Genomic DNA, 24,241 nt, shown 5'->3' with positions numbered 1-24,241 from the left:
CGGAGGGACAGTTTCCTGTGCCCGACTGGGGACTTTGGGGTGGAGAAAGAGGGGGAGGAGGCAGAATGTGGATCTTCTTTATTTGTTTACAAGTTTGTTGTCAGCCTCCACCAGAACGCAGTCGGCTTCAGATCTGTCTTACTCACTCTGCATCCCCTGGGTCTAGATTTGCACCCATAACACAGTCAGGCTCAATAAACATAACTGAATTAGCGAAGGAACAGTTAGGAGTCAGATCACAGAGGGCCTGAGGGGTCATGTTAAGAAATTTTTGGATATTATCTAAGAGTAAATATACCTGTTTCTGAAATGACTGATCAAGAAGAGAAGATATTTGTGGCGAATTAAAGAGCATTAGTTTTACTCCTAAAAGTACACTGGAACTCATAGAACTTCCTCTGAAGAGATCTTTATCCAGCTCTTGAGTTCTACCCTGCTGCACAGCAATGGGAAGATGTGCCAGAAAACTGGGATTGAGAAATTTTCAGAAAGCCCAAATCCTAAGGACAGTCAGGGACTCTATAACAATGTATGTCAAATACCACGAAACATGGTTCCTGAACTGCCAGCCTGAGAGGTCACGAGTTAAAGGGCCTTACAACTAAATTCCCATTCTACAGAAATTTTAAGAAATATAAATTCACAAATAAACCTGATATGCAGAAAAAAATTTAAAACTGGGTAATTATTCTTAGAATTTTGCACTTGAAAATTTATCTTAACCTGTAATTCACGTTGAAGCATTTGTGCCTATTTTCCATTTTCAGCTATGAAAACATCTTAATGTCTAGATCTGGAAAGAAAAGATGTTATTTTTTATTTTAAGTCTTGCAAAACAATATGCTTTGCTGGAGATTCATTCCCATCCTGTGGACTTTTGGATATATACACAGGAAATCCTTGTCAACAGGCTCTTGGTCATAGTATAAAGGTTAGTTTCCATTTAAATAACCCCAATACCCACCACCATTTTTACTGTCATTTAGATTTGAAAGCCCAGTCAGAGCTCTGTGTACATTCTTCGTCCTTTCAGCTACTTCATCCAGTCACCCCTTAATAAATGGAGAGCATACACTTATAAGGACTCCATTCACAACTTTCCATTCTAACTGTCAGGCCCTCATTTTTCTCTCAATGATTTCCTTCTCTTTTAATCTACTCTTTACAGAATATTCTATCCTATATGATACCCCAATTTTGTGCCTAATGAAATACCAAGAATATACGTGGGAGGTAAATGAACTTATGTCCAAGTGAATCCTCTACAATGCCCCATTCCCCCAAGTAATCTGGTAAATTTTGGGAGTTCTGTCATATTTATGGTAGTACCCAGGGCCCTGAGCAAGACCAATGGGATCAGTGGTGCTTCAAAAGTTTTTCTTTTTTCACTGAGGGTGATCAAAGTGCCAGGTACTATTCTAAGCCCTTTCCATACATACACTCATTTAGTCCTCACAACCACTCCATGAGAAAGGTACTGTTGTCACCCCTATTTTACCAATGAAGAAGCTGGGGTACACAAAGATTAAGCCCCTTATTCACAGTTACCGACTAGTAGGTACATGAGGCCAGGTTTAAACCCAGGCAGGCTGGCTGCAGAGCTCAGACCTGTGGCCACCAAAATATGTTGCCTCTTATTTATACTGTCCTTGTGTATTGCGTATGTATGTCTCTGTGTATGTGTGTCTGCAGAAACTCTGCAAAGCCTGCCTTTAAACAGTTAATTCTTTGATTTCCCATTCAAGCACTGTGTAGAGCAGAGGGGAGGTAGCAGCAGACAAGAGGGATAAAGCTCAGAGGATATGTCTAGTTAAACAAGTATGAGGGCAATAAGGATGCTGACCAGTTAGGAAGGGGGCTCTACAGGTGAAAGCAGGCAGCCTCATCCTGGTTTGGGGTTGAGAAGGGAAACTTCCTGAAGGAAGTGATGTTTAAACTAAAGCAGAAGGATGAGCGGAGTTAGCTAGGCAGGGTGGGGGGCCATGCAGGGGTGTCAGAGGAGGGGCCTAACCCCTGAGGTCATGAGAACTGCTAGAGCACGTCCTGAAATTTTTCTGCAAAAGCCTTACTGTTGCTGGCTGTCACACCCCAAGCTGGTCGACCTGTAGCCCCGCTGGCCGAGATGACATGATGTGCCACAGTACCACACACCATGTGTTCATCCTTTTCTCTCCCAGCCAGCTGCCCAGGCCAGTGTTTTAGAGGCAGGGTTTCACGTAGGCACATCGTAGGACTAAAATTACTTCAGCGATGCCTGCAGCAAAGCTGAAGGAGACACCAGAAGGCCAAAGCAAGCATGCTTTATTGAATTTATGATGTAGAAAATATTTGTAGCTCCTTAGACATTTGCATTGCTATAAAAATTACACTTTATGGGATAATTATTAATGGTTTGAAGAGAAATAAACAGTATAAATGAAATATAGCCGATACCATGAAAATGTAAACCATGTAAATCAAAATTATAAAATAATTATTCAGTACTCAGAGGCCTTAATATATACATATGAAATTTCTCATACACATATACAATAAAAATCCACAAAAAACGTGACTCTGAAGCTGATCACAGTACAAATATGAAAATAAATATCTTTAAACTCAATTTTATCTTCAGCAAGAGGGTTGTACGGTTTGGCTTCATGCAAATCACATTTAGTATTAAATAATCAAATGTCACATATGTCATATAAAGCAGCAAGTGGAAAAAATAAATTATGAAAATGCATGAGGCTAAAAGTTAACAGTGAAAAATGTCTCCATAGTCAATGTTCTTTTCCATGACAAAATTAAAATATTATCCATTGTGTCAGGATACATAAAAAAGAGTGTAGTTTAATTGTGATTTTAAAAGCTCTCCAAGGAAAAATTGAGACAAGGTGAGTCACTTGCATAGAACTATGCAAGTGTAGCAAATTAAGTTCAAGTTAAAGACATTAGCTATTTTTGTTCTTACCAAAAATATACTCTAAATTTGAGAACACCTTCACGAAGTCAAATGTTAGTAATAATCTTGGTTTCCTAGCAAGGCAACTGAAAGAGCTATAAGTAGCTTTTCTTTAAACAAGATTGCTAACCGGAGCTATAAGTCTCTAATGGAGCTATAAGTCTCTAATTTGGATTTTGTTGCAAAAATATCTATTCAGGTTCAATTAGTTAAAGATGATTGCTTTGTTTATCACAGGCACCTATGTAATCTAATCAATTTGGGTGCACTGGCTGTACAACCCAGAAGCAAAGACCAAGATAATACTTCTGTATCAAAGGTATACTATTATATACAGATTGTAAGACAAATATAGACACTTTGTGGGAAAATAAATAAAGACAACACAATAACATGTATACTAACACAGTTTTGTGCAACTGCACCAAACACCTAAACTTGAGTACCATATATCAACACATAGGTGTCAGGTCTATTCTAACCTAGGCTCCATAGATGCCACCTAGGCAAACAGCAGTGGCAAAACTTTCATCACACCATGGCACAAAAATAACCATCCCTCCCTGTTTCAGTTTGACAATTCCCCACCAGCAAGGCATTCTTTTTGGTAAAAAATGTAAACTTTTTTTTTCTCCTGGGACCAAAAAAACCAGAAAACAGGAATCCATGGTAGAGTTGTTGAGGACAGAACCAACTTTCCAGTAAAAAAAAAAACAAAAAACAAACCCAACTAGATCTCACCAGTACAGAGAAGGCACGCTTTGAAAAGCTAAACGGACGTTGTGGCTAATTATAATCTCTGTGTGCTAACATGATCATAAAAATCATAAATAGAATTGTTTTAATTCTACAAGAGGGATGTTTTTAGCTTATGTATTACAATAAATAAGAGCTATTATTTAAGTTTTTTCAGCAGGCTACTTGGGGCCTGGACCTATGAACAGAGGTAAGTTCAAGACGCTAGTTGGGAATAACTTAGCTGGTTCAGGCCACTGAAAACCAAAACCAAAAACCAAAGAGCATGCCTTGCTGACCCACCCTGGGGTCAGGTACTGACTCCTTTGGCTTTTGGAGACATTTCAGTGGGGAAGTCTGGGAGGCAGTACAGCTTCTAGGAGGGCAAAACCTATCAGGCTGTTGGTGAGGATGAGTCCCTAATCACCTGAAACCAAGGACTCTGAGTTACCTGTACCCTAACCACAACTCCTCTTCAAAAGAGGTGATTTTCCAAAACTACACATAACATTTCTTTCACTGTTCATTATTTAAGGAGGAGAATGCTGGCAACCAGGGAGTTAGGGGATTTGCGTTTTTCTGGAGATTATACTCTTAAACCATGGGTAAACCATGGGGAGGTTTGAGCATGCATATTTTCATTCGGCAAAATGTTAAATCAATACTAGTGTATTTTTTGAATGAGATATAATTCACATACCATAAAATTCACCATTTAAAGTATACAGTTTAGTGAGGTTTAGTATATTCACCAAGTTGTGCAACATTACCACAATATAATTCCAGAACATTCTCATCATCCCGCAAAGCAACCATATAGACCCATTAGTAGTCACTCTCAGTTCCTCCCTTTTACCAGCCCCTGGCAGTCTCTTGCTGGTGTTTTTTTTTTTAAGTGAAGTGTGACAACTTTCCTGGGCATTGTATTTTCAGTTGCATGTAGCTTTATATTTTTTCATTAGAATTTTTAACAGTGAACTCAAACCATTGACTTTTTAAGTATTCTGAGATTAAAAACTACCCTCTTGTATATACAAACTATTTTTGTCCCCCAAAACAACTATTTTGTTTTCTTTCTTTATACATAAAAAATAGATTTTTCTGTCTCCACTGGAGCTTAAAATATTACCATTTTTCTCAAATTCTGTTCTTGTACAAGAAGTGAGAAAAATTAATACCCCAATATTTAAAAAGTACAGACGAGCAGAGTCCTTATTAACTGTGGGCCATCATGCTCTCCTTCTCACTCCTTAAACAGCTACGAGTTGAGAGGGCCGAGGCCTGAAAGGCTAAGCTGCTTGTTTACAGATGAGGAAATGGATCTAATGTGGGTTGGCAGCATGTCTGAGACCACAAGGCTAGTTTACAGCAAAGCTAGGATGGTAACCCCCTATTATTAGTTTTCTAGTATTGAATATTGGAAGTAAATGTCATAGGTTATTTACCACATGAACCTAATTACGTGAATTTCTTCTATAGCTTTGATCTGAGCATGTGCTTTTTTTTTTATTTATTTAACCGCTTTAAAAACATTTACACATTATCTGTTAAGACTTTGTAAGGATAAGACAGGTATATTTAACCAGGGGGCCCAAATCACTCATTGAAACATAGCAAAAAAGAGCCGAGGTTCTGGAGGGACCTGAGAACACAGTTCAGATTTCCCACACTGTAACTCTCCATACGACAGGGCCTGTAGGACGTACCACTCCATGTAGGAAGCAAAGAAGTCACATACATTCAGTACTCTGGGAATGAAGGCTTCGTGGGCCAAGGATCTTTTGGATTTAACCATTGCAACAATTCTTCATCTGGGTTGACTTTTTGGAACTGGTCCCACTCAGATTGGTAATGGATTTGCTGTCATCCTCATCAGTTCTTTTTTTCACTTCCCTGGAGGGAGAGAGAGAGACACAGAGAGAAAGGAGATTACTGAGGTATTAAACTGAACCATAAACAACTCTGTAGAAATAAAAGAGCACTGCTGAGCACTTGCTGTGTGCCATCCAGACAGTGTTCTAAGTGCTTTGTAGGTGTTGACCTATTTAATCCTCACAACAACTATATGATTTTGTTGTGCCCCATTTTATGTGAGGAAACAAAGGCAAAAAAAAAGTTAAGAAATTTCCCTTAGGTTACACAGCTGGAGAAGTGGCCACACAGGTGGGCTCCAGTGCTCACATTCTCAGTACCAGGCCACACACTCATGCATGCACACACACACACACACATGCCCAGGTGCGTATACACATGTGCACACACTCACATGCACACACACAGACTACTCTTGCTCTCTCCTGTGGTTTTGCATGGCTTATAGTCTGCACACGCACAGGTCACTCCTTAGGACTCTGGAACCTGGCTCCCACCCCCAGCTAATGCTTAACATTAACAAAAGCAATGATGACTTTATAACCATTCTGTAATTATACAAGATCGTGGAGATAACAACAGATGGTTAAAATCCAGAAAAAATGTCTTCCTTTTGCCTCTTCCTAAATTTCTTTTAGAAATAACTGCTAGAGGCAACACTGGACCAAAGATCTCCATGATCTTATGAAAGCCCCCTAGGGAAGTCTCCTATCCCTGGGGATGCTTGTGAAATACACACATCCTGAAGTCCCACCTTAGACAAGCTGAATGGCAAACTCTGGGGGTAAGGAGAGTGTGACAGCTTGTCCCCAAGACAACCCCCAAGAGTTCCGCCTCTGCTGTCAGTGTCTGGTGCCCCCCATTAAGTGGTGAAGCTTGTGTCACTCCCCCATGGTCAGCACCGGCTCTGACTGCTCAGACCAATAGAATGGCGAGGAAATGGGGTGCTAAAACTTCCAAGCCAGGCATTAATAAGGCCTGACCATTTTGAGCTGCCATTTACGAAGCTCAGTGTTCCTCACTGGAGAGAGGGCAGCAGAGAGGTCCAGGGGGCTGAGATGCCACAGGGAGGAGCCCCCTGGCCGCAGACATCAGACTGAGCCACAGCGGTGTCCACGACCACAAATGCATGAGACGCCCAAGGGAGAGCAGTCACGGACCCTCCAGTGAGATCCAGTCACTTCTGGTAATTTCAGAAAATAAAAAGTGGTCTTGTTCTAGGCGACTACATTTTGGGTGGCTTGTTACAAAGCAGTAGATCCTGGGAATTGGCATGTTCCCAGCACAGCAACGCTGTTCAATAGAAATAGAATGTAATTCACGTATGTAATTTAAAATTCTTTAGGAGCCACAGTAAAAAATGTAAAGAGAAATAGGTGAAATTAATTTTATTAACATATATTGTTTAACTCAGTACTACAAAAATATCATTTTAGCATGTTACCAATAAAAATATTAATGAGCTATTTTACAATTTTTTTTAACATCTTTATTGGAGTATAATTGCTTTACAATGGTGTGTTAGTTTCTGCTTTACAACAAAATGAATCAGTTATATATATATACATATGTTCCCATATCTCTTCCCTCTTGCATCTCCCTCCCTCCCACCCTCCCTATCCCACCCCTCCAGGCGGTCACAAAGCACCGAGCTGATCCCCCTGTGCTATGCGGCTGCTTCCCACTAGCTATCTACCTTACGTTTGGTAGTGTATATATATATGTCCATGCCTCTCTCTCGCTTTGTCACAGCTTACCCTTCCCCCTCCCCATATCCTCAAGTCCATTCTCTAGTAGGTCTGTGTCTTTATTCGTGTTTTACCCCTAGGTTCTTCATGACATTTTTTTTTTCTTAAATTCCATATATATGTGTTAGCATACGGTATTTGTCTCTCTCTTTCTGACTTACTTCACTCTGTATGACAGACTCTAGGTCTATCCACCTCATTACAAATAGCTCAATTTCGTTTCTTTTTATGGCTGAGTAATATTCCATTGTATATATGTGCCACATCTTCGTTATCCATTCATCTGATGATGGACACTTAGGTTGTTTCCATCTCCGGGCTATTGTAAATAGAGCTGCAATGAACATTTTGGTACATGACTCTTTTTGAATTATGGTTTTCTCAGGGTATATGCCCAGTAGTGGGATTGCTGGGTCATATGGTAGTTCTATTTTTAGTTTTTTAAGGAACCTCCATACTGTTCTCCACAGTGGCTGTACCAATTAACATTCCCACCAACAGTGCAAGAGGGTTCCCTTTTCTCCACACCCTCTCCAGCATTTATTGTTTCTAGATTTTTTGATGATGGCCATTCTGACTGGTGTGAGATGATATCTCATTGTAGTTTTGATTTGCATTTCTCTAATGATTAGTGATGTTGAGCATTCTTTCATGTGTTTGTTGGCAGTCTGTATATCTTCTTTGGAGAAATGTCTATTTAGGTCTTCTGCCTATTTTTGGATTGGGTTGTTTGCTTTTTTGTTATTAAGCTGCATGAGCTGCTTATAAATTTTGGAGGTTAATCCTTTGTCAGTTGCTTCATTTGCAAATATTTTCTCCCATTCTGAGGGTTGTCTTTTGGTCTTGTTTATGGCTTCCTTTGCTGTGCAAAAGCTTTGAAGTTTCATTAGGTCCCATTTCTTTATTTTTGTTTCTATTTCCATTTCTCTAGGAGGTGGGTCAAAAAGGATCTTGCTGTGATTTATGTCATAGAGTGTCCTGCCTATGTTTTCCTCTAAGAGTTTGATAGTTTCTGGCCTTACATTTAGGTCTTTAATCCATTTTGAGCTTATTTTTGTGTATGGTGTTAGGGAGTGATCTAATCTCATAGTTTTAGATGTACCTGTCCAGTTTTCCCAGCACCACTTATTGAAGAGGCTGTCCTTTCTCCACTGTACATTCCTGCCTCCTTTATCAAAGATAAGGTGACCATATGTGCATGGGTTTATCTCTGGGCTTTCTATCCTGTTCCATTGATCTGTATTTCTGTTTTTGTGCCAGTACCATACTGTCTTGATTACTGTAGCTTTGTAGTATAGTCTGAATACAATTTTTATACTGTCTTCAAAACCCAGTATTTATTTAATATACATCCAGCACATCTCAGCTTGGATTAGTCACACTTCAGGTGGCTAGTGGCTACTAAACTGGTCAGCACAGCCCCAAAAGGAGCTGATATGTGTTAACCTTTGAAAACCACTGCACTGTGAGTAGGAAACAAAAGGGAAACTGGTTCTTGCTGGAGACCAGTTAATAAATGCTATGTTACATGTTTTCACGTAGTCCTTATTTAATACACACACACACATGCTGACAGGTAACAGGTGAGCATCAATGTCTTCCCTTCACAGATAAGAAATAAAGACTCAGGAAAAGAAGGAGGATACACAGTTCAACCCCATAACACCCTGTAAGACTTGGTTCAGACTTCTGACCTCCAGAACTATTATTTTTATTGCTTAAAGCACTAGGCTAGTAGGAATCTGTTACAGTGACAATAGAAAACTAGTACAACTTCCAAATGCAAAATCTTGACCATTTGGTCATTCAACAAATGTCCGATTTATGTCAAACTCTGGGATCCTCAACTAGTGAGCTTTTTCTTTAATTGTAAATTTTTTTTTTTTTTTTTTAATTTGGCTGTGCCGGGTCTTAGTTGTGGCACATGGGATCTTCCTTGTGGCGTAGGGTATCTTTAGTTGCAGCATGCGGGATGTTTTTAGTTGCAGCATGCAGGATCTTTAGTTGTGGCATGCGGGATCTAGTTCCCTGACCAGGGATCGAACCTGGGCCCCCTGCATTGGGAATATGGAGTATTAACCACTGGACTACCAGGGAAGTCCCTCTCAACTAGTGAGCTTTGAGAGAAAGCCAGATGTCTTCTAAATAAATCATTACCAGGTCCCCGAGAGCCGCTAACACACAAGCACAGTGGAGCCGACCTCTTGGTGGGATAGGAATTCACTGTCATTTAATGAGGAAGAGAGATTCCAGGTGCAGGGAATAGCATGTATAGAGGCAAAGAGGCATAAAAGAACTTGGCTTTGACCGGAAGCAAAGTTTGCTGTGTCCATAGATTATCATTCATTTGGGAAGTAAGATAAGAGATGCAAATAGAAAGGTAGGTGAACTGGGCTCTGGGGGACCATTAGCCACTTCCTAAGGAGGCTGGACTCTATGCTGTAGGTAGGGGTGCAAGCAAGAAGGTCTTAATTGGATTTTTATTTACAGAGATTACCCTGATTACAGGGTGGAGGATGAACTGATGCTGGAGAAACTCTGAGGCAGAAACTTAGGTCCCTCCTGCACTAAACGGGGTAGGAAATCTTGAAGCCTGAAGCAGAGCAGGGTGCGGCGGGGGAGGGATTGAAGGAAGATTGCAGAGAGGTCACTGAATCAGTAGGGCCCCCGAACCCACTAGAGGCAGATGATGAAGAAGGAGGAAGGAGTGAAGACTGACTCTAGGTTACTCTTTTTGAATTATAATGTTAGTAGTTTCCTGAGAACCGGAGTATAGAATAAGGAACAATTTTAAAGAAAAATGAGCACGTTAGGGTTTAGCTATGTTGGATCAGTCATGCCTATGGAATTTTCATTTGTTGGTGGGTGGGAATATAGTTGTGGAATTTAAAAAACAGATGGGAGTTAAAAATACAGAAATTAGAAGTCACCTTCTAGACATAGTTCTAGAAACCATGGTGGTGGAAGACATTAGGCAGAGAGAGAAAGAGTAAGAGGAAGAGAGTGCAGAATAGAATCCTGAGATTACCAACATTTAAAAGGCAAGCCAGAGATTCAGAGTAGTGAAAAGTCCCAATTTTGCCATTTAGTACTGTGTCACTTTGAGCAAGCTGATGAAGCATTCTAATTTTCAATTTTTTTATCTGTACAATGGGTTTAGTAAACATAGCATCTTCACAAGACAACTCACATCTCTCCCTTCTGGAAAGTCTAAAAGGCCTCTGTAAGTTACATATCATATGGCTGCCTGGTCATGTATTTTGTTTTCTTTTTTTCTCTAATGTTAAATTGCACAGCCTATCTTACATAACCTGATATCTCTACAGGGCTTTCATACTGAGCAGAAATGATAATAATGCAGACATTACTGAACACTGAAAGCAAATATTAAGGGAGAAAAGATAGGTACCCATATTGTTCACCTGGCCTTCAGTTTCTTTAATCTACCAAAGATGCAAGCATCTCCCACTTTAAGGAAATCAGGAAGGTATAATTCCAAACATCTAAAACAGGTTTAAGGCTGGGAAAATTAAATTACCTCACCCCAAACTGCCGTATACTTAACAACTGCATTTTAAATGACTCAAATCTTATGGACAGATTTATCCCCAATGGGCTCAGCAATGGCGCTGAACTGATACATCAGCCCGAGCTTTTTGTGTTTTTCTCAAATTTTAGGCCATTGACCAGTTTAATGCCTGTTGTACTTGAATCCATTGAAAAATGTTTAAAGCCTGTGGCTCTAGTGATGGCAGATTTACTTACCAGTGGACAATGGTTGGAATGAATGTCTATCAGCCCTACAGGGAAACTGCATTTCTAGGAGAAACTTTTCCTGGGATAGACAGGGTTTTCCAAGAAAAAGTAGAGGAGTTCAGGTTGTTAACCAAACATTTATGGCCTTCCTTCAAAAACAAATACTGTTTCAGACAGTGCAAACCCATAAACTGTTCTAGTTCAAGTTTTATGACATAACATGGTTTGAATGGGAGTTACTATTACACATAACATTCTGAAAGCTGTAAAACTTTTTAAAGTGGTAATTTCACTTGTGGAAATGATACCATTTTTATTTAAGACTTGGGTATTTTGATAAGCAATCTGATGACACAGTATAAAGCAAATTAAAGTCTTTACATGTTTGGTTTATTTTTAATTTTCCTGTTTAACACATTGTTAACATAACTAACCTAGAGGCCTCAAACCAGCCCATAATACAATAGCAACAATTTAAAAAGCTCCTTGATAAGTGATTCACAAGAAGTGACCTTGTTATCAGAATGCTCCTGCACACAGGTTTTTTTTTTTTTTTTGCGGTACGCGGGCCTCTCACTGCTGTGGCCTCTCCCATTGCGGAGCACAGGCTCCAGACCCGCAGGCTCAGCGGCCATGGCTCACGGGCCCAGCTGCTCCGCGGCATGTGGGATCTTCCCGGACCGGGGCACAAACCCGTGTCCCCTGCATCGGCAGGCGTACTCTCAACCACTGCGCCACCAGGGAAGCCCCACACAGGTGTTTTAAGTAAAGAAGCTACACTGTAAACAGGGAGGCTGCTGGGCTGGCCCAACATGCCAGCAGGAGCACCAGGGGAAAAGGCCGTCGTCGGCTCTCCTATCTTTATTATATAATAAAGAGGATCGATTCTGCACTCTGGGTGTGACCGGGGCAATTTGGAGTCATTTAACTGTAATATGACCCCACAAGACAATTCTGCGTTAAATAGTGATTATGTTATTCAGTAGAGTCCAGGCTATTATTATATATGGAATCATAGACTGTCAGAACTAGAAGGGGCCTTAGGGATCATTTTCTTTAGCCCCTTCCCTCATTGTACAGATTAGAGATGCCTAAAAGAAGACAGGGACTTAGTCAAGACTCCACAGCTGTTCGGGGTAGATTTAAGGTTGGACTTTGAGCCTCCTGACACTACAGTCCTCCAACGTGCTGGGCAGAAGGCAGCAGCCATGCAGAGGGCCTGGCCTGCAGCATCCTTTCCTGCTCAGCCCAGGCAGCAATTCAGCACTCCCTGCCTGAAGCTAAGGTAGCATGGAGCCCCTTACTGTACTAAAGTTAAGATTCTTATAAAATCAGAATCTCACAAATGATCTCACAAATCTCTACATGCCTAAAATTATGTTTTTGCTTTGTCAGCAATTAAGGATCATTGGCTGGATTTTGTTAATGCGCATTTTTAAAATATTTCTTCTTTCTTTTTTGGGGGCGTATTGAATCCCTTTAGATCAGCAAAGAATCATTTTTTCATCTGTGGCAGAAAACTAGGCAGAAGAAGTAAATCCAGCATAAAACATTGTTATTTCCTAAGAATACTGCAAGGATTAAAATACAGTTAAAACCAAGTTCCTCAATGATGCAATTTTCATTCTAATCCACATCCCAAAATGTTATTTATTATTAACACCATTGCCTTAGCTTAATAATTACCTGGGTAATAATGTAAACAAAGTGCTTCCAACTGGCATGATATACAATTTGTTTTGTTGAGTTCTTTTTCCTTTACCTTGGAAAATGTCATAATATAATAGATAGTTATATTCATAATAGTCTCTTGTGTTTAAAATCTGGTTCCTAGAAGTGATTCACACACGTCAACTATTAGCTTTGTGGGGACATTTTGCAGAAATGTCAGTGACACCTCAGATGCACCTGCTTTGTTTAGCAGTAGAGGTATTTTGCCAATGTTCACAGTGAACAAGCAGCATACCAGTTTTTTATAAAAACTGTGTTTGTTTCTCCAACCACTACTGAAAGACAAGACAGTGTTTTCCCATGTAGATTCACATTATGGTCAAGAAATTTGACACATACAACAGCTAAGTGAAAATTCAATCCTACATCCAGTTTTCCAAATATAAGGCAAAACTTTACCGAGTAAGGTGGAGAACAGCTTCCACTATATTGGAACCATCTTTGGCGCTTGTTTCACAAAATAATGCCCCATAGGTCTGTAAAAAACATATACATACCATTAAATGAAGGCTTTGATTAGGTTTCCTGGAATGTTCGCTTTTAAAACCAATAAACTAAAATAAAAATATTGCCCTGTTGAGTATGCTAAAACTAATAGTTAAGAAATTGGATTGAGTTTCAAGACTTTAAAAAAAAAATAGGTTTGAGTCTACTTATTCCAGGAACAGTTCCTAGTCAGAGGATTTTTATTTTGCATCCAAAAAAAAAAAAAATCCCACAATACAAAATTTCATGGTTTAAGGCTCTTATATCCAAGTGTCACACATACTACCAAATGTTCTCTATCAAATAATTTGAGAGAGAGAAAAATGATAGCTTAAGGTAACCACTTAGGAATTAAATGTCCATCAAGTATATGTCTCCTTTTGGCTGGCAGCTAACACACATCCCGCCCCCCCTTCAATCTATCATCTTTTCCTATCAAGATTCAGCAGCCTCTGTGTTGCTAAAACCAATGGACATTTTCTAGTCTATTACTTAACCTCCCAGTGGTTATACATACAATCACTGATCATATCACTCTCCTGCTTCAGACCTTTCGATGCTTCCCATCCCTCTCAAGCAATGTTGGAATGCTTACCTGGCCGACAAGGCCTAGCTTGTACGTGGCCCCAGCCAACCTCCCAGTTTTACCTGCCACCACTCTCCCTCACTCACAGTGCTCATGTTACCCTGGCCGTCCCTCTATTTCCCCAACACTCCAAATTCCCTCCCACCTCAGGACCTTTTCACCTGCTGTTACCACTACCTAGGTTATCCTATATCCCTAGTAACCCTTTCCCCAGGCTGACTTTTACCTACCTTCTAGATTTTTAGGTAATCCTCCCTTGAAGTTAAGATTGTTTTCTAACTCTGAAAAGTTGGTATTAGGTTTTCCTACTGTAAAACCTCTTGAGGCATGTATTTTTCCAGCATAGCACTTGCCACAGATGTAAATGATGAGGTTATTTTTGGGTGTCTTTGTCTAACAGCTGGAGACAGTTTCCTTTAGGAAAGGAGAATTATGTGCGCTGTGGGGCTGGGTGTGGGCAACACGGTCCTGTGTGGGATATGGGCAAGATGTGATGGGTGCTCCGGAGCAGGGAGAGAAGGAAGAACCAAACAATGGGGAAAGACTACCGTGAAACCTTTACCCATGAGCCCCCAAATCCATAGAAGATCTAAAAAATACCCCAAATGAATGTATTTCTAGTAGAAATGGGTAGTGCTGCTGCTGAATGTCATAGCCAGGATGTTATAGGGTGAAATAGAGATGGCCTTTGAGGATGCAGGAGGGTGGAGGACGTGAGATGCATAATAAATAAGCAAACCTTGGGAGATCTGAGAAACTGCGGGGGAGGGAATAAAATTGGCTTGTGGCCAGGAATTATGAGCTCTCTAGGGGAATATGTGGATTTCGTGGGTTTAACATCTGTCTCCCCCAGACAGTAAACTACGTGAGGACAAGGACGGTTTCCTTTGTTCTCTACCCTTTGCTCAGCTCACAATGAAGTGCTTTTTCACATGGTGGATACAATTAAATATGTGTTGAATGGATCTCTTCTGTATTTCACTGCCTAGTTTTGATGTTTATCATATTTGGCTCACAGCTCTAAAATTTAAAAAAAGGAACAATTCCAACTTAGAATAGTGGAATGGAAACTTCTTTTTAAAGTTCACATGTATATGTTATGGAGCAGTCCTTTCATGCTGATGACAGACAACAATGATGGCAATGTCAGATCGGATTGTTATGATAAGAACTTCATATTTGACCTAAGGAGCATCTGGTTCCTTATTTGGGTAAGACAAGTCATAAGAGGGCCACATAGCATTCTGACACAATGATAATAATGAGAGAATAAACACTGCCCACAATAATAATCTGGACAGAAATGAGGTCCATCCTTTGTACAAATGCATAGCCAAAAATAATTTTATACTATTCCAACTGACTACAAATCTTAGAGGAAAGAATGAGTCTTCCAATTCTCTTCACCCCTTTACCCAGGTGACACACTGCACCATCTGCTGCCCCTTGGCACAGTGACCCTCTGGAACCAAACCCATCTTTTCAAAACAGGACACCCATTCTTCTTCCTCTACCTAGGTTCCAGGACTAGAGAAGGATTCCAGGAACACGATAATTTTGCATCCTCTTTGTCACTGGTACTCAGTGGGGGAAAATGATCATGTGATTGTTTTACCTCCACAAGGGATTTAACTCTTGGTGTAATTATTTACATTCATGGGACGGATAGGGGCCACTGGGAGTTCTGCCTGTATAGGGACAGAAGACTTATCAAACAGAGTGGAGTTTGTCAAACAGCCTCTTCAGCAAATGTAGACAGAAGTGAAAGGTCCCTCCCAATTTGGACCCACTCTTACTCTTACCATGGCCAGTTTTTCTCCAAAGTACCCTGGGACACATTTTTGTCCTTCCGCTTCAGCAGCATCACGAAGATCAGCCTTGTTTCCTACCAACATGATAGGAATGCTGTTATGGGCTGCATCCTACCATGAAGAAAAGAAAGAAATTGTGCATACATGAAACACTGGACAAGTTATGAGGTTGATGTTGACAACAGCTACCCTTTCTGAATGCCCCTTATAGGCCACATGATGTACAGACAATATCTTTAAACCTCAAAATATCTCTAAAAGGAGCCAAACCTTCCCATTTCCAGATCAGAACACTGAAATTCAGAGAGGTTAAATAAGACGTTGTAAGGGCCAGGGGTGGTCCAAACTGACTCTATCACCCTTGCCACTATACAAACTAATACCAAACTCAAGAGGCGCGACCCCAGAATTACATTTGGCTGTAGTGCCCACATAATTTTCTATAATTTTCACTCCAAACAGTGGTGATTACAAGTCAACTTCATTATCACAGGTACAAAACACACAAATATTCCCTCAGCTATAATGGGACAAAAATGGAGTCTCAGAGTTCCACACTTGCTGCTATCTGGCTTACAACAAAAGCAAAATCAGAAGGCCCTAAATGTCAACATTTTTCCTGTGAAGAGTCAAGGAGCAGTCACTCAAATTAACAGATTCTCAGGATAATGCTCCCAAAATCAGCATATGCATACTGTTGCACTGTCTGTCCCGGCATTCATAGAGGAGCTGGCTGGCAGAATGTAAGATGTGAGAGGCAGAGTTAAGTTTGAGACTCTGTCCCTCCCACCACCTGGCCACTCGCCGGCTGCATGAAATCAGGCAGTCTCTTCCTGTTTCTGCCTCCATTTCCCTATCTGTAAAACGAAGGGGTCAGTAAGGACACATCCCCCTGAGCAGGCTATGAGAATAGAAGACAACCTGACTAGAAAAACAGGTTTATAGCTCCTAAACAAGCGAAGCAGCAGCCCTCACTGAGAAATGACTCTTTGTGGTGCCTAAAAACATCCAGGTGCTCATCCACTTTGGTACCACACCTGATACAGCATCAAGAAATGAGCCTCAAAAACAATGAAATTATGCCACTTCACTGCCTTTTGGACTCGTTTCTGATGTCATTATTGTATTGTGGTTCCTCTGTACACAATGAGTGATTTTTCTCTTGCTTTCAACATTTTCTCTTTGTTTTGACTTTTAGCAATTCAACCATGATGTGTTTAGGTATGGATTCTTTTTTTTTTTTTAACATCTTTATTGGAGTATAATTGCTTTACAATGTTGTGTTAGTTTCTGCTGTATAACAAAGTCAGCAAATAATTATAGAGTCAGAAAAACCATCCTTTAAAAATGAAGACAGGGCTTCCCTGGTGGCGCAGTGGTTGAGAGTCCGCCTGCCAATGCAGGGGACACGGTCCGGTCCGGGAAGATCCCACGTGCCGCGGAGCAGCTGGGCCCGTGAGCCATGGCCGCTGAGCCTGCGCGTCCGGAGCCTGTGCTCCACAGCAGTGAGAGGCCCGCGTACCGCAAAAAAAAAAAAAAAAAAAAAAAGAAAACCCAGGAGTTTCCCCCCCTTCCCCGCCCCAGAAGCTCACTTTAGTAGTGTCCTTAGCTCTGTGGGAACTTGCCCAGCTACTGAGGAGGAGGCCAGTACTGCCAAGTGCCATTGGGAACCCCACTTCTCACATCCAGTTCTTCCTGAGAGCCTGGATCAGGGGTTTGTAATTGAGTTCGTTTCGACAAAGAAGAGAAACAGCATTTCCCGAGACAGCCTGTAGGTCTCCTATGTAATTTTTTGGTTCTCTGTTTTGAATTCTTACCTCAATCATATCTACCCATTCTCGTACATTAAGAAAGCTTTTCTCACACGTAACGTCATACAGCAGCAAAACACCATCTGCTCTTCTGAAATAAGACTTGGCAATACTTCTGAATCTGGAAAAGAGAATAGCACGTAATGGTTCTAATCAGTCAGTCAGTTTGGTGCTGCCTCATACTTCATCTCCTTTATGCTCACTTTTTCCCCTCACCTTTTAAAACAAGCCCCAATTGAGAAGAATCTAATGGCAACCTATTACTGTGAAATAGTCATCCCCGAGGCCTAGAATGACCTGGTGAAAGGTAACAGGATAAGAATCTGGGCTAGTGATTTAGAAAAGCCAATTATTTTCTCCACCAAATAATCCCAAGAAGTCTACATACCCCAGAGCATAGCCAGGACAAGGTTGAGATCATAATTTCTAAAAATTTCAGCCTCAGCAACACGCTACCAGAACCCAGCTGTGGGACATAGAAGGGTGTGTGTGAAGGATGGAAGGAGAGGCACGTCGGAGAAAAATTATTTTTTGGCTGGTGGGTAGGGAATATTGTGGGTGGGTGGTAGAAGAACTAACCATGTGGAACACCACAGGGCACACACAGGGTGTTGGGGGCTCACCAGGGGAAGAGCAACACCTCACCCTATCTGTCCTAAACCGAGTGCAGTATTTTACAGGATCTTAAATAGCTATGTTAACCACACATATTTTTCAAATGCTACTAGAAAATACCATGTGGGCAGGTGTCTGTGTCCACCTGTTCACCGTTGAATCTGAACACCCTGAATGGTGCCTGGTTACAGAGGTCAGCAGGTACCCCCATGCTTGTTTGGTGCACAATCGGATACAGTCTGTTCCCTAAGAGTTAGATATGATTAAAACATATGCTTGATGCTCTGGCCATCAGCAGTGAAAGAAAGACAGGGTACTGTCTGTGGCCAGATGCGAGTCTGCTATTTATCAATGGTCTGTGTCCCTGCCCTTGAACCGGGGATCTGACAGGTCCTCCTCTCCATCTTATGTGGTGCCCCAGCTATGCAGCTCCTCACACTGTTGCCACGTTCAGGAATGCCGCCTCACCGAAAATCTCTCCTTAGAATAGGGCACTCTCTTTTTATCAGTGGCTCACCAATTCAAAGGAAGCTTAAAGATCCTCTTCACACGACTGATGGATCAGCAAAGGAGGAAAGGATGTGGGAAAAAACAAGCATTCTTGAAATTCTAACGTGCTCTATCAGAATTATATGAGTACAAAACCCACCAAGTATCCTACAAGGCTTGTCTGTGCAACTCAGCAGAATCCAAAGTATTATGGAAAGCACTTGCCTCTCCTGGCCAGCGGTATCCCAGAGCTGCAGTACTGTTCGCTCTCCGTCTACAATGAGAGTTTTCATTTGAAAATCAACTCCTGAAAAGGAATATAGGAGAACATGGAGAACACGATGTAAATAATTCCATTGGTTTTTACTTTCAAGCCCTCTTTAGGATGAGACAAAAGCCAATAAGCCAAAGTTCAGCAAGACAGAGAGGAATGAACCTGGCCTTCAAGGACAGTGACCTTTACGTGCTAATTATAAGTCAGACACACAAGTGCGTGCAGATGCTTACTGCAGGCTGGCTGACTTGGGGAAGGGTCTAATCTATGGACAACAGGAAGATCTGTGTTTTATGTGTCCACATAATTAGATGGACTCAGTTATATCTGTGTGTGTGCATGCACATAAATGTGCCTATGCATATGTATATATACAGGTATATACATGTGTGATGTATATATATATATAAGTACGTGTATACGATGTATATATATGCCAGGCTCTCTAGGAACCGAACCAAATATTGTAGGCTTCTCATGAGTCAAATTGAAGTGAACCTTCAGCTTTGTTGTCTTGAAAGGTGTAACAGAGAACCATAAATTTAGAAAGACATCCATTGTGAAGAAGGTAATCTGTTCTAAGGTTTCTGGTTATCAAAATAACTCTTTAGATAAGGAAGAAAAGTAAATGATAATTTGCATATCTTCTTTCAATTCCTTTTACTGATTACTATGCAAATTTGGGAAATGAGGACACTATTTTTTCCTTGTTCTGAGAGGTATTACTCATGTATTCCGTTGTGAAGGAGGGGAGGGAACATACACCCGGCTATGATTTTGACCTTAATGACAAACTGGCTATCGGTAAGCTCACTTTATCAACATCAAACGACACCTGATCAAAAAGGCTTTCCCTGGGCACCCTGTGTAAAAGTGCACCTCTCCCAAACCTCATTTTTTAAAATGTGTTTTTCATCCATTTCCCTCATTGTGGGCTGGGATTTAGTCGACTTTGTTTATTGTGTATCTGTAGTGCCTACAACAGTATGTGGCTCACAGCAGGATGCAGGATATGCTTGCTGAATAAATGAATCTGTCATCTCTGGCTCTAAACTTTGGTTGATCTCACTGGGTAAGCAGATACCTCAGTCCTTTGCTAGTCTTCCTCTCCCAAATTTAGGCCTTAGCCAAAACAGAGGGCTAGTCTATAGAGAAGGACACGTGTGTGTGCAAGTGCGTGTGCACACACACACACACACCTCTACCTATATACATATTACACAGAGAGAGAGAAAGAGAGAGATCTGTGTGTCTGTATATAATCCCTAACGAAAATAGAATCAGCCTAAAGAAGGTCATTTTCCCATGATCCACTGAAAAAGGAACCGTACCCAGAGTGGCACTTGTGTTTCCTCGAAATTCATTCTTGCAAAGTCTCATGAGCAAACTTGACTTTCCTACTGCAGCGTCCCCAGCCAGCACAATCTTGTAAGCCTTCTGTGAGCTGGAAGATTTATGGTTATCATCCACCATGTCTGTCTAGGGGAAGGAAGCCACAGTGAGTGACAAAGGTAGTGCCAGCTTTCTCCTACTAAGTTATATGGCATGAAGATGAACAGTGTTCATGAATAAAAGTGTCTCTGAAACCGCGTACCTGTGGTGTAAGTGCTGAGATGGGCTTTCTCAAGGAGCTGATGACACTTCCTTCACTAGCAGACTCCTGCGGCTTCCAGTCCAGGATGGAAGCCACGCCTTCTGAGCCATACGTCTCTTCATCCCTTATATCAGGAACCTGTTTTGTTTTGTTTTTTTAAAGTCAGCCATTAAAAACCAAAGTCTTTCATTACACATATACATCATGAAATAAAAAGAAGAAACATATGCTGCTGAATCAACAGTCAATGCTATTATGAAACAGAGTGGCTGCAAAAGGAAATCTGTGAGAGTTTTCCCTAACTTGATAGGGAGAAACATTCTCCCAACTATGTTTCACGTGTATAACCTTTAAAACAATGCCCATGACAGATAAAGGTCAAACAGGGTGAGATACGTATTTCTATGGAAGATCAGGCCTAGGAGAGAAATGACTTTGGGGCTTACGTCTGTGTCTGAAGCATCACCCCCAGAGCTCTCCTGTGTGCCGTGTGACCTCTGGAATCCCCTCTGGTGCTTATACTCCACCTCCGAGTCATACTCATTGGAATCTCTCAGGGTAGACAAGCCACTGTCGAAGCAGCTCTCGGGCAGGCTGTCAATGTCACAGTTTATCCTCTGCATGGGATCACAGAGGGCCAGAGAGTCACAGTCCTCATCCATGTAGGAAGAGCGGGATGACCTGGTGACAAAGGAGAGGACTGCTATACCTGAGGGCTGGCGATGCTCAAGATGACACAGCAATGGAATCAGACAGCAACAGAATCAAGAAGACCGATATTCTCATTCTTGCCAAGAGCCGCAGTGTATTCCATGATTAAGCAACAGGGGAAATAAAATGCTCAGAGCAATAGTTCATTCTATGCAACAATCAATTAAGATAAAGACATTTAAATCAAACATTTAATAAAGGAAGCTATTTAAAAAAAAATCACCTTCTTTATTTCCTGATACAAAAAGAATTAGAATGCCCAGGATGTAAGTGCAATCTCAAGTTGTGTTAAGAAAAATGTACACAGAACATGTGAACCTTTTTATTCTAATGTGGTCAGACCATATTTTGAACAGCATGTCCATTTCTGGATAATACCTCTATTATGACCTGAGACTTTAAACCCTCCAGTCTGAGAAATGTTTCAGTGCACTCGGCTTAAGTTGTAATGGTTTCTCTCCTCAAATATTTGAAGAGCTGACACAGGAAGACTATATTCTCTCAGGGCCAACTGATAAACTTTTCTGGGAATCACGTCTCTAATCAACATGGTGAAAAATGCCAGGCAATCAGAAATGTGTGGCCCTGGAATGGTCATACGAGATGAATTTTCTGCCACTAAGTGTGGACATGTCTGGAAAGACTCCTATGGGAGAGGTTTCATAGGGAGATGCCCCATAAAAAGGCTAGAACTCCTGACTTCTATGGATCTTTCCACTTGGGAAACTCCAACATTTTATAAATGTTAATTACCTCATTTACTTTTGCTTTTCCATTTGATTCCCATAAGTATCTAAGTTTATACTGACATAAAACAAGGGTTACAACTTACTTAGTTCCTACTACACATTGGGCATCATCCTAGCCACTTGGCCTACATGATGTCATCAGAAAGAGGAAATGGGCAGGGTATATAGGTCTCCAGATATGAGAAATAATAAGAGATGAATGTTCTTAGAAAAGAGAGGGTAATCTTTTTTTTTTTTTTTTTTAGCGGTACGCGGGCCTCTCACTGTAGTGGCCTCTCCCGCAGCGGAGCACAGGCTCCGGACGCGCAGGCTCAGCGGCCATGGCTCACGGGCCCAGCCGCTCCGCGGCACGTGGGATCTTCCCAGACCGGGGCACGAACCCATGTCCCCTGCATCGGCAGGCAGACTCTCAACCACTGCGCCACCAGGGAAGCCCTAACCTATTCATATTTTTGATAAGGAATGAAGGAGAAAAAAATCCTGATTGAAAACTCACCTCCATGAAAATACAGATCTAAATAAAAAATTTAGGTATAGATCAGACTTTCTCAAACTCAACTTCTATACATACCCTTTTAAAAGTAAACTATTCTTATCTGCCTGAAGAATATTTTAATTACAATTAAATATGTAAAAATACAAAACAAGTTATATTTTTGTTAGAGTTCTTAGAAAAAACTCAAAACTAAAACAAATATACAACTTAAATCCAATAAGTCCACAAAAGCAATAAAATTAAATTTACAGGTGCTTTTAATTAAAAAAAATTTTAATTGAAGTATAGTTGATGTACACTATTATATAAATTATAGGTATACAATATAGTGATTCACAATTTTTAAAGGTTAAACTCCATTTACAGTTATTAAAAAATATTGGTTATATTCCCCACATTGTACAATATATCCTTGTAGCTTATTTTATACCTAATAGTTTGTACCTCTTACTGCCCTACCCCTATATTGCCCCTTCCTCCCTCCCCACTAGTAACTACTAGTTTGTTCTCTGTATCTGTGAGTCTGCTTCTTTTTTGTTATATTCACTAGTTTGTTGTATTTTTTAGAGTCCACATATAAGAGATACAGTATTTGTCTTTCTCTGTCTCACTTATTTCATTTAGCATAACGCCCTTCAAGTCCATCCATGTTGCTGCAAATGGCAAAATTTCATTATTTTTTATGGCTGAGTTGTATTTCATTGTATATATATACTACATCTTCTTTATCCATTCATCTGTTGATGGACTTAGGTTGCTTCCATATCTTCGCTATTGGAATGCTGCTATGAACACTGGGCTGCATGCATCTTTTAGAATTAGTGTTTTTGTTTTTTTCAGATATATATCCAGAAGTGGAACTGCTGGGTCATATGGTAATTCCATTTTTAGTTTTTTGAGAAAATTTCATACTGTTTTCCACAGTGGCTGCACCAATTTACATTCCCACTAACAGTGTATGAGGGTTCCCTTTTTTCCACATCCTCGCCAACATTCGTTATTTGTGTTCTTTGTGATGATATCATCTTTTTGATATAGTACCTGACAGGTGTGAGGTGATATCTTACTGTGGTTTTGATTGGCATTTCCCTGATGATTAGCAATGTTGAGCATCTTCTCAAGTGCCTGTTGGCCATCAGCAACCTCTTTAGAGAAATGTCTCTTCAGTTCTTCTGCCCATTTTTTAATTCGGCTGTTTGTTTTTTTGATGTTGGGTTATATAAGCTGTTTATATATATGTTGGATATTAACCCCTTGTTGGTCATACATTTCCAAATATTTTCTGCCATTCAGTGGGCTGTCTTTTTGATCTGTTGATAATTTCCTTTGCTGTGCAAAAGCTCATAAGTTTAATTAGGTCCCATTTGTTAATTTTTGCTTTTATTTCCTTTGTTTTAGGAGATGGATCCAAAAAATATTCCTATGATTTATATTAAAGAGTGTTCGGCCTACATTTTCCTCTACGTGTTTTATGGTATCTGATCTTACATTTAGATTTTTAATCCATTTTGAGTTTATTTTTGCATACAGTGTTAGAGAATGTTCTAATTTCATTCTTTTACATGTAGCTGTCTAGTTTTCCCAGGACTGGCTACTGAAGAGACTGTCTTTTCTCCATTGTATATTCTTGCCTCCTTGTAATAGATTTATTGACCATAAGTGGGTGGGTTTACTTCTGGACTCTCTATCCTGTTCCAATGATCTATGTGTCTGTTTTTGTGTCAGCACCACACTATTTTGATGACTGTAGCTTTGTAACATAGTCTGAAGTCCGGGAGCATGATTCCTCCAGCTCTGTTCTTCTTTCTCAACATGATTTTGGCTATTTAG

General features: G+C 40.6%; 1 protein-coding gene and 1 long non-coding RNA gene across 8 annotated transcripts in view; one reads left to right on the top strand and one right to left on the bottom strand.

Moving 5' to 3' along the window:
• Positions 1–24,241, top strand: part of LOC115803836 (uncharacterized) — a 132,513-nt gene that overhangs the window by 90,555 nt on the left and 17,717 nt on the right. The gene's annotated exons all lie outside the window — the stretch shown is intronic.
• Positions 254–24,241, bottom strand: part of RASEF (RAS and EF-hand domain containing) — a 75,930-nt gene continuing 51,942 nt past the window's right edge. For 2 of the 7 annotated variants that reach the window (XM_089913075.1, XM_089913077.1), the window contains 5 exons: positions 20,902–21,136; positions 20,456–20,593; positions 20,193–20,340; positions 18,748–18,894; positions 5,482–17,604 (listed from right to left, as the gene is read on the bottom strand). In XM_089913075.1, coding sequence (XP_089769201.1) covers positions 17,501–17,604; positions 18,748–18,894; positions 20,193–20,340; positions 20,456–20,593; positions 20,902–21,136 — 772 coding nt within the window. In that variant the 3' untranslated portion in view covers positions 5,482–17,500. Of the gene's footprint in view, positions 17,605–18,218; positions 18,895–20,192; positions 20,341–20,455; positions 20,594–20,901; positions 21,137–24,241 lie in introns of all 7 variants that reach the window. The other 5 variants (XM_022551669.3, XM_089913076.1, XR_016393533.1 and 2 more) reach the window with 5 other exon arrangements.

This window comes from Delphinapterus leucas, chromosome 6 (assembly GCF_059928025.1).
Source record: "Delphinapterus leucas isolate spDelLeu-1000000601 "Yukka" chromosome 6, BTC_Dleu_Yukka2, whole genome shotgun sequence".
In the NCBI taxonomy this organism is placed as follows: domain Eukaryota; kingdom Metazoa; phylum Chordata; class Mammalia; order Artiodactyla; family Monodontidae; genus Delphinapterus; species Delphinapterus leucas.
Note: the sequence above shows the minus strand (reverse complement) of the source record. Positions and strands in the feature narration are given on the sequence as shown.